Genomic DNA, 11,251 nt, shown 5'->3' on the forward strand with positions numbered 1-11,251 from the left:
GGAGAGGGAGGAGCGTGAGGGGGCCGGTGAAGTCCGGCCGGGCCTGTGGCTCGTCCCTCAGAGCACCCGTGGAATGCAGAACTCGCACTTGGTGCCACAGAACGGGCTCTGGGGATCCCTAAGTCTGTCGGGAACCCCCGCGTCTGTCGGGGTGCTGGTCCGAGGGCTCCCCCTGCCATCACCAGTGCGTCCTGAGCCCGCCCGGCCCCCGCGCTGGGTTGGGCTGGTGGTTCCCGTGTCCCCGTTCCCAGTGTCGGTGTCAGCACGGCCCAGGTCGTGTCCCCGTCACTGAGGGGTCCGTGCTGATGGTGCTCCCCACATAGGCTCAGCCACGATATCACAAAACCGCAGGATCATGTGGGTTGAGAAAGACCTCCCAGATCATGGAGTCCAACCTGTGACCGATCCCCACTTTGTCACTAGACCAGAGCACTGAGTGCCACGTCCAGTCGGTCCTTGGACATCTCTGGGCATGGGAACTCCACCAGCTCTCTGGGCAATCCATTCTGTGAAGGAATTCCTCATGATGTCCTCATATCCAGGAGTAAAACTGACAGACCGGAGTGTAAGTACAAGGCAGGTAATTTGCCAGTTACAACTTGGATGTGTTTGAAAGTGCGATATCTGGCACACAGAGCTTTAGCAAAAGAGTGGAATAAAGATGCTCAAGTAAACCTCAGTTTATTAAATATATTGACATATCAATAGCCACTTGCAGCTAGCAGGGGCCTTCCTTCTCCAAATCCTTCTGTGGGCTTGCTGAATGAGCCATAACATCACCCCGATGCACACACACCTACACACGGACGCTGTGCTCCATCTCTGTTCAGTGCTCTGCACTTGCACTCGGGCCCCAAGGTCAGATCCTGATGTGCTGCCAAACACACGTGGGCAGGGGCTGTATCTTTATGTGAGAACAAAAGCTGTGTGTGGAGCAGGAGGGCTCAGCCTGCCTCCTTCCCCTCTTTCTCTGCACTTCTGCAAGGTGTAGTTACAAATGTGTTACTGGCAGCAAATCTGCGGGTGTTTGCATTCAGGGTGTGAGCAGGCAGAGTTTTCTTCAATCCTTCACCTGAGACAAATAACAATTTTTAACTGCAGAGCAGTGCTGTCCCCTGAGATGGACACCTGCTTTCCTAATCAGGTTGATCCAAGTCATTTTGCCAGACAAAAGGAGGGTGTGAGTAACATGACAGTGAAGTCAGAAGGCCTTTGGCCTCGCTCGCTGATGGTGATGATGGTGGTGTGTGTACGTGGTCTGGGGCTCCAAGGAAGGAGCCTTTCAAGGAGCACAGTCCATATTCACCCTGCTCCTGATCTCGTGCACTGCAGATAATTCCTCCCGAGGATGAAAGCTGGCTCCATCCGTCTCTCCCATTCCCCGGGGCGCAGAACTGACATCCAGACCTTCTTTGGTATGAGAGTCTGTCTTATCACAGCCTGAGGAGATACAGGCCCTCCGGAGCGTGGGGGCTACTTGTACCTCTCCTCAGAGTCCCCTGGAATTCATGTAAAACATCCAAACTGTAAAAGGTCAGGGTTTGCTGTTGTCTCTGGACATCTGGATTTACAGACTCCAGTCCTACAGTGCAGTTCTGCCTGTGGGGTCACTCACTGGCACCCACAGATGCTTTTATAAATGTCCATGGCACTAAAGCTGCTTTCTCTGTGGAATCCTCAACTTTTCCAGAGGAGGAGGGGAGGAGCCTTGCCAGGAGGAGGCACAAGCAGAGGTACAGACATACATACTGTGCCTGTTCTAGTGCATCATTCCAACCTGCTTTGCTACAAACCAGCTCTGCTTTATCTTAAAGAGACACAACAGGTCTCTAACCTAAAGTGTGGCTGGCTCTTTCTTCAGGGGGCCTTCAAGGGTTGGATATTTCACATGGAAAACCATTTTCCCGTAGTTCTGTCATTTCCCACTGCTTGCCTTCTGTCTGTCTCTTTGCAGGTCTCAGTTTGGTTTTAATTTGCTGTTACTCCTTTCACCATGGAAGCTGGGGGCTCAAGCACAAGGCCTGTGCTCTGCAGTGAGAGTGCAGCCTCTTGGCTTTCAGGGAGGGATGTGACAGCTCCAGCAGGAAGGATATCATGGCTACAACAGCAATACCGTGGCTGTAGCAGGGATATCACAGCTCCAGGGCCCCAGTCCCTGCTGTGGATTTCCTCTGTGAGCTGAGGCAGGTCCCCACCTCTCCTCTGCTCCATTCCTCTCTGCCACAGCACGTTCTGCTGCAGGAGTCAGTGCCACAGCAGTGACAAGGACAAACGTGACCCCAGAGCGAGTGTGCAGCAAGCAGGGTCCCTTCTGGCCCTGTCACCATGGTGCTCTAGGAGTTTAAAGCACAGATAGCACATTAAAAACACAAGGTGCCCAGATCCTGCCCAATGGAAGCTGTGGGAATAGCACAAAGAGGAGCTCAAATCTAATCTTGCATCTATAAACAGCTTATGTTGCTTTTTATGAGCGGTTGAATCAAACAGTGGGAATTGGAAGCAGCTGTTACTCAGTCACTGCACAGGAACGAGCGAGTGGCAGCTGAAGTCAACACATCGGAGCAAAGTGCCTTCGATTTCTAGTCAAAGGCAGAGGGAGGACATTGGAATAAGGAACAAATCAAAGGAAAGTGTTTTCTGCTCCCAGGTGTTCTGCTGATGGGAAGGCTGAGTTATGTGTCATGAATTATTCACCGCTTGTGGTGATGCTCTGAAGATTGCTTTGCAGGTAGGAAGAGGGAGAGAGAGTCACCAGCTTCTATCACACAGCCCCCAGACAGCTCCTGGCTGGAACACACCATTTGCCTGGAGAAGAACCATCCAAGGACCCCATCCTGGCAGGACATTACCCACACCCCATGAGGGTGGACCTGGCCCAGAAATACCTGTTCTTTCCCCATTTTCCTTCTCCCTTGCTGATTCAGCAGGGGTCAACTTTCTGAAAACCTTCAAAACTAGACTTTTGGATGTCTCACTGATACAGAACAACAAATGATTTTCATGCTTTTCTGATGTTTTGGGGTTTTTAAGGGCCTTTCCTGACTGGGACAAGCAGCGCATTGATGAAGGAGTGGTGCCTGTGTGTCACTCTGTGACAGGGACAGTGACAGGGCCAGCATTTTGCTCCATAGTGCTGTTCAGCCTGGACATGGAGGGAATGCTCGTGGGACAGTGTGATGAAGAATGGATGGCCTACAGTTTTGGAAAAGGATTGGTTTTAGGGCAGAGAGGAAATTTAGAACTTCCCAAAACCAAAGGATGTGTCTTTGATGCAACCTGCCCCTTGTGCTCCCCTTGCTCCAGGTCTGCATCAGCAAGAGGTGACCAGGCTGCAGCCCAGCTCCTGACCAGTGCCAAGGGTGAGGTGAGGATCCTCACTTACAAGTCTGAACTCTTCCTTTGCATCCCCTGCCTTTTCCCCCTCTCCATGGAAATACCCTGTTACCGAGGGGTCTCCTCCACCCACCGTGTCAGTAAATAGACCCAAGCCAAGGCAGACAAACCATTTAAGGGAGGAAGGAATGAAATTTAATGAGACAAATGTCACAGGGAAAACCTGAAAAGAGTAACTTGAGGTTTAAAACCGAGTTGCAGATATATCACTGAGTACCAGGCACACACATGTGGTGGCCAACGGTGGCTTAGGCAAAACATCCCAGGGGAAGGACATGCATGGAGGAATCTTGCTCTTCATGGTACTCAGGTGGGTTCAAGCATTCCTGAGAGCCTGGGAGACAAATGAGAGAGGTCTGAATGCAAAGAATCTTTGGGATGAGAGTATTCAGAATATTCTTTCTCAGATGAACCCAAAATGTCAAAAGCTGTAATTCAACACCATTTAAAAAAGAGTTTTATATGCAAATAGTTACGTGAAGAATTAAATCTCCTGTCAGTGTTTGCCACCCAACCATCTATATTGCTGAGCTGATTAACAAGAACCGGAGAGAAATGGATTAAAAAGGAGATAAAAAGGATGCTGAACATTCAAAGTTCAGACTTCTGTCTGCATTTTAACCTTCTGATGTTTAAAGAGATTCTGGGAGGAGAGAGATTTTTAAATGTTTAATTTGTGTATTTAGCACTATCTGAAGGTCATTTTTTTCCCCTGGTCTCCTGCTTTTTACATAGCTGAGAGGCAGGAGAAATGTTTAAAAAAGTAAATAGATAATGAAATCATAAGAAATTGGTGGGGAAGCTGGGGCCAGGCAGCAATTTGGATTTTCTTTTCAATTGAATAGATTTTAGAGGGATAATTCAGCCTCAAAGAAACCTCATCCCCTTAGCAATGTTTCTCTGTTTTCCTCAGGCAGATCTTAAGGAGCATGAAAAAGTTTAACAAACATCCATGGTACATTTTCCTTATTCTTTGTATCATTAATGGGAATGTTGATATTTCTCAGTTCAGAAATTTCATCTCTAAATACTAAATACCTTCTTACCATTGAGTCATTCACTGATGCAAGTTTAAAAATATTGATTTCCACTGGCTGCTGTTGACCCTCTCAGCTTCTGGCAGGTTAGAAAACATGGCACCATAAACCACCCCTTTCTTTCCGAGCAGAGACTCCACCCAATTACCCAGACCACAAAGGACCATCATAGTTGTGATTCTGTCCTGATAAATTTTAATTGGCAGGAGTTACAAATGAAATTCCTTATCATCAACATAACTTTTATGCCTTCAGAGCTGGGATTATTCCTGTGGCATTAATTCACTGCAGGTTTGGGTTTTGGCTTCCCTGCCCCTGGCTGTTACTTGCAGGACTTCCAATTTTGGAGTGAGCAGCAGGAGACGCCACTGAACTCACCTGAAGTTTCTCGTTTCAGCCAGACATGATGTGCTTGACAAAAGCTGAGGAGAAATGAGAGTGTGAGGGGTCAGGACATGCTGTGAGCTGGGAGGGGCAGGTGGAGAGGCAGCAGAGGGGACCCCCAGCCCAGACCCCCAGGGATGAAAGGGATGCTGTGCCAGGGCTAATATTCCTCTTTCTGTTCCCACTTTTTGCATGCCATCCCCAGCCTGGTCAGAGTGATGCCAGCCCTTGGAGATGAGCCAGTACCATTATCCCCATTTTTCTGAGGCCAAGGGAAATGGGTCCCCTCTTTTCCTCACTGCTCTCCAATTTTAGGGGTTCTTAAATTTAACCATCTCCTATTCCAGATTTTCACCCTCTTGGAGCAGCGAGTGATCCAGGTCTCCAAATGTTCCCAATTAGCCTCTGCTGGGAAAGATGGTGGCTTTGTTTATTTTCAATAGATTGCTACAAAACAGTGCCAAAACTGTGGATTAAACAGCCCTGAACTCCTTGGAAACATGCTGTCTTCAGCTGCTTTTCCTGGAAATCACTGGCACAACCACCTTGTTCCCACCCCGGCTGACATATCTCAGGGCTTTTTTGGAAAGGCTTTGGAGGGTGGTCCACACCTCCCTTCCAGTGCTCACCAGTGTCATAGAATCATGGAATATTAAGGTTAGAAAAGACCATTGAGAATATCAGGTCCAACCAGAGCCCTTGCAGGGGATGCATTTTTCACCCTAAGACAAGACAGCCGTGTCTGAGATGGCCCCGATGGGAATCTCCTGCCCTTACCTTCATAGTTGATACAGCCATTGGCATCTTCCTGTCCTGCCATGAGCTGCTCCACCTCGCTTTCTGTCATCTTCTCTCCTGGAACAGGAGGATGGAGAGGTGAGGGGAAAGGTTTTCAGCCTGACAGGATCTTCCTGTCCTTCTTCCAGATAACCAGAGACACCAGAGAGAGGAGAAGGGGGTTAAAGAAGAGCTGTGTGCCACTACTGAGGAATGCTGGTGGGACATGGTGGAGAAAGGACCACACTGCAACTGTTATCTGATTACTGAGGCTGTTCTGGAGTCTCCATCTTGCCTGGGTCATTCATGAAGCTGTGGCATGAGGTGGAAATGGCCACACATTCAGAACTATTGACTCCTAAAAGAGCCTGTGAGCAGCAGAGTGAAAAGGGCCTCTGTGATATGTGACAATAGGCAGCTGCCTGAGCCACTTGCCCAGAAAGAGCTCGGGGCCCATGCCTTGCTCCCCAGGACAGCCTTACCCAGCGTGACCAGCACATGGCGCAGCTCGGCCCCCATGACCATCCCATTGCCCTCCTTGTCGAAGACACGCAGCCCTTCCACAAAGTCCTCGAAGGTGCCCTGCTCCTTGTTGCGGGTGAAGTGCTGCAGGATGGGCAGGAAGGTCTCAAAGTCCAGCATCTTTGTGTTCATTTCTGGAAGAGGAGGAGATGTCAGAGATGAGCCCTCATGGGGCTGAATTCAGCCTCTGAGGGTCTCCTGATTAACTCTCTTGGTCTCTTTTCTATCAGAGTGCAAGGGAGAAGCCCCATGAGGAGACAGAACTATTGTATTAGACTTGAGATTGGAAAATCCATATGAGGAATGAAGTATTAACATCAGGGGACTGCATAGAGACCCCTGATATCAGCCCAAAACTAAACCATCAGGTGCGTTGTCTGTCACCACAGTAATGTGGCTGCACTGGGACTGGTCTGGTTATACCAGTTTGCACCAGTTCAGTCTGCTAAGCATCCCTTGCCACCAATCCTATGTGAGGACTGCCTATCCTATATGTCATCCCCCATGGTATGGAGAAGGGAGTGAAGGAATTGCACAGGAATGAAGCCTGTCTGCATAATTTCCTTCCCAGTTCCTTCACCTTGCAGGGTTCTTCCTACAGAGAATGTAACCCTCTACTTGCTGACAGGGAGCACAGGAATTGTTTGTCCCACCCTGTCCCCAGCTTGCTGTCACCTTCTGGTTTGGGCTTGCCCAGCACCTTGAGGACCTCTGCGTTGGTGGGGTTGTGGCCGAGGGCCCGGAGGACGTCCCCGCACTGTCCGTAGCTGATCTGCATCGTCCCCGCAGGCGTCCGGTCAAACAGCCCGAAGGCTTCTCTGAACTCTGCGGGGAACAAGAGCTCAGAGTGGCCCCATTCCCACTCCAGGGAAACACGTTGTGCCTGGCAGGCAGGGGAGGGACAAGGGATGGACACAGACACGTGCACGTTGTGCCCTCTGAATGCATCCAGCCCCAGTGAGCTTGCGCAATGTGGGCTGAGGTTTGCCAGACTCCTTAGACGAGTGGCTTGGCTGCTCGAGCAGGTTTTGTCACCTCTGCAGAGCTGGCTGGGTGACCTGCTGGATCCCTGCACTCTCAGCAGCTGGCTTTGCTGCAGGACATCCATACTTATCCCCTTTTCCACTTGGATCTCCACTCTCTGGGGCTGTCCCTGTGTCACCAGAGGCTGTTCCTCCCACCAGATGCCCTGACTTTGACCCAGGCTGCATCTCGCACCATGAATGAAAAATACCTTTTCCCTGCCAGGCTCTGGATCCTGCTGGCCTCTCCCCCAAGAGGGGATTTAGTGTGTGGGGCCTCGGCTCTTATGTCTGTGGTGAAAACTACCTGGAAAAAGGATTCCCCATTTCTAAAGCCATGTCTGAGAGAAGCTGAACTCAGCACTTACCTTCAATCTGCTCTGCCGTGAATTCAATCTGTAAGAGAAGGAAGCAGAGCTGGGCATGAGAAGTGGACTGCTGCTGGAGGGAGCAAAGGAACTCTCCCCTCTGGACCTCTGCCTCCCCAGGCTCGGGGCAGGGGGCCATATCCATTTAATGTCCTATATCTATGCCATGTCTGGCTGTGCTGTGCCCCCAACTGCTTCTGCCCTCGCTGTGGGGCTGACATCCCTGTGGAGAGCACAGCTGGCAGCAGCAGGGTGGGCAGGCAGGAGGGATGCTCAGACCACAGTCAGCACTATTTTGGGTGGAAAGGATGTTATTTTAGAGCCTGATCCCAAGTTCAAGTGATTAAACAGCCTCCATGCTGAGCCTGCTCTTAATAACTCTCCTGCCACAGCTATGGCTTAAAAATTGAAGTATCCTGAGGAATCATGGAAAAGATGAGTTCCTGTTGTGGAGCTGTTGGATAAAGGATGCTCTTATGTGGCGGAGGCAACACAGGCAACAAAATACTTCAGGATGGAGACAGTGGGTGGCAGAGAAGCTTTTTATTGCTCTTGAGGCCCCGACATGGGGTCTCAGCAGGAGCTGGGGGTTTGACTGCAGCCGCAGCTCTGGGAGTGGTGTCCTGGTTCCCTCCAGTGAGTGCTGGGCAGGGCTCGGCGGGCAACACTGAGACATCTCCCCAGCGAGGACAGCATCACTCCCAGCCTGCTGCATCCACACAATCAGATAATTTTCCCCTCCCAAGGCTGGCTTCCAGCCTGGCTAATGCCATTTGCAGAGCGCTTTGCATCGCCTGTGCCTGGCAGATGACAGGCACGGAGAAACACCGTGACGTCTCCATTCCTCACTCACCTTCACGCTCTTGGGATCGAAGGCAGGCTCCGAGCCGGGAGCTGCTTTGGCTGCTTCCTTCCTCGGGTCGGGTTTCTTGAGCGGCATCGCGCCGGGATTCGCGGAGGTGCGGGATGAGTCCTGCCGCCCAGCGAGGGAAGCGAACGGAGGGATGAAAGGCAAAGGCTGCTCCTTCCCTTATATACAGAGCCCAGTGCTCACCCTGGAGGGGCAGGCCAGCTGCTGGAGCAACTGCTACTTACTATAAAAGGAAGAAAACTCAAACGAGAGGGGCCCCAATTTGACAATTGCCCATTGTCATCGGCTCCTGGCTCCACGGAGCCACCAGCCGCCCCCCCCTCAGCTGTACAGGGGGGACATGTCCCCCTCCAGCACCTGCACCGGGTGGGCTGCATGGGGGCTGCTTGCTAAATGATCACTGAAACCTAAACGCGGATGGCCACGGGGGCCAGGCAAGAAAATAGCAACAGGATGGCTGATAAACCTGCCCTGATACCCGCGGTGAAATGCGCCTGTTAGCAGGCAGGCTGCGAGGGCCAGCACTGCAGAGCCCTTCTAAGACCAGGATTTACAAAGTGCTGCTTCAAAGGAGCTCACAACTCTCTGAACACTCCCTTGGCCTCGTGCTCAGGGTCTGCTTTGTCCCAGTCTCTCCCCAGGGCTGAGCTTGAGGCCTGGAAAAGACCAGTGTAGGTGCTCACCTCCCTCAGGGTGGCTAATGAGGGAATGGAAGTGATGGCCAAAACCACAACTGAATTCATCAGCACAAGTCTTTCCCAGCTTTGCACCACCCATCCCAAGCACCTCCAAAACCTGCAGGGCAGATGGAGTCTCCATTTGGCTCCTCTCCAGGTGCTGGGCAGGCTCTGGTGGGAGATGCTCCTGCTCTCACCCTCCTCTCCCACCTGAAGACTCACAAAGGCACAGAACTCATTGAAGTTCAGCATCCCAGAAAATGGGGCTTGAGGGTTTTACTGAGACATTCTAAACCATCAACTTAGACAAGATGTGTGGGGCACCAGGGCAAAGGAGGAGTTACGGGGGTCATTCCGGAGGAGGGAGCAGCCACAAACTGCTGGGAATTCTCTGTGTGCCATCATCTCCTCATTGCTAGCAGGGACTGGGGGGCTGAGGGGGCTGGATAGGTGTCATTTGCAATCATTGCTTTCCAGAGCTCTCTAGAATATAATGAGTCATTTAGCAAAAAACTCAACATGTTTTCCTAAGTTTGAACTCAGAGCCTGGGTCAGGTGTCGCCTGGGAAATCAAGGGAGTTAAATTGCCCCTGAGCTGCCTCCCCCTCAGCATCCATCGACTCCAAAATAACCTCACCTTAACTCCATCTTCACTCCCCAGCAGCTTCTGGATCAGAAATTAGACCCAGCAGAGCCTTCAGAAAATATCCATGGTGCAGTCTGACTGTTTGTCCCTTGCTCACCCTCCATGCCCGTGCAGCATCCCGAGGAGCCGCTGGCAGAGCTGGTGTCACACCCACGCCATGGCTCGGGCAGTGGAGACAGGCAGCTGCAGACAATGTCCCCAGTCCCTCCTTGATTTTCAGCTGATGGCCACCGTGGGGCTTGTTTTGCTGTCTGATTCCATCAGCAGGAGCAGCAGCCCCTCCTGAGCCCTGTCCTTGGGATTTGCTGTGTTCCCTTGGCCTCCCCTCCCCCAGGAGCCCAGCAGGCTCTGACCCTTATCACACAGTCAGGGGGGCTCATGGCTGGGACCAGAGTGAGCTGCCTTGCCAGGAAAACCCCAAGGAAGGCTCAGGGGGCTCTGCTGCTCTGTGCAGGACTGGGGCACTCACAGAGGCAGCAAAGCTGTGTCTGAACGTGGATTATGTGCGCAGGGGAGGGGCCCAGGCTGGGAGCTGCTGTTCCAGGGATTTGGCACTGGGCTGTTGAATTCCAGCCTCATCCCACTAATGACAACCTGCCTGGGGAAAGAGGGCTCCCCTCTTTGTGCCTCATTTTGTGCCTGGGGGGACGCTCGGGCTGCTGGGGGTCACAGGGTGTTGGAACTGGCTGGGTGGTGGGAGCAAGCTGGGCATCAGCATGACCCTGAAAGGCAGGGGACAGCCCTGGGGCCATGCCTGGGGGATGCAGGTGACAAGGGATGGTGACAGCTGCAATGGGACCAGCTCTGACCTGATGCCCAGTGATAGTGTGGGACCCCATCCAGGTGGCTGCTCCCTCCCCGCCCTGCCCCAGGATGGAGCCTCTAGCCCCTCTCCCGAGGACTCTGAGTGCAGATGTGCCCTGAGGTCACTGTGGGTGCCTGGGAGAGCAGGACAGATCCCAGCACACCTCCCCAAAACACATCCCAGCCCCCGGAGAAGGAAAAGGGTTAAACTGGCGTCTGCCTGAAAGACATCCCATCGAAGGAGCATCAGCTTGAGGTGCTGCTCACGTGCTTGCACCCTCTGCCTCCCTGCCTCCAGCCACCTCGCTGGGATTTTCCCCACCTTCCTCCAGCTACTTGGGACCAGTCTGAGGCTAGAAGGGACTTAGGAGCATGGGGGCAGTGGGGGAATGCTGTGACAGCTGAAAAATGAGCCACCGAGCAGTGAGAGAAGTTTCTGAAAAGAGAAGAGGAATCTGCCTTGAATGAAGAGGATTTTAGCACCTTGGGCTAAGCCAATAAACCTCTGCCTTCCCCATCCGAACGGGAATTGTTTGCACACACTCCCGGAGCTGCTTAAAGCAGGCAAGACACAAAGAGAGAACAGGATCAAGCATGGTGGGGGGAGAAACCCCCCTGCCTGGAGAGCCTGTGAGCAGATCCCTATAGAGATCCCACAGGGACAAGGAACTCACCCAGGCCTGATCTCCCAGGGACGGGCTGTGGCCCCAGTGCCACCTCACCTCAGTGGGGCTGGCAGCCAGGAAGGTG

General features: G+C 52.3%; 1 protein-coding gene across 1 annotated transcript; it reads right to left on the minus strand.

Annotated features, from left to right (window-relative positions):
* Positions 1-3,510: 3,510 nt before the first annotated feature.
* On the minus strand, positions 3,511-8,524 carry MYL4 (myosin light chain 4). The gene is made up of 7 exons (XM_005429895.2): positions 8,357-8,524; positions 7,504-7,531; positions 6,789-6,938; positions 6,074-6,247; positions 5,592-5,669; positions 4,809-4,852; positions 3,511-3,727 (listed from the first exon to the last, which is right to left on the minus strand). Exons 1-6 carry the CDS (start codon positions 8,441-8,443, stop codon positions 4,824-4,826), a joined length of 546 nt encoding a protein of 181 aa, XP_005429952.1. The 5' UTR covers positions 8,444-8,524; the 3' UTR covers positions 3,511-3,727; positions 4,809-4,823.
* Positions 8,525-11,251: the final 2,727 nt, after the last annotated feature.

Source organism: Geospiza fortis, unplaced genomic scaffold (genome assembly GCF_000277835.1).
Source record: "Geospiza fortis unplaced genomic scaffold, GeoFor_1.0 scaffold344, whole genome shotgun sequence".
NCBI lineage: Eukaryota > Metazoa > Chordata > Aves > Passeriformes > Thraupidae > Geospiza > Geospiza fortis.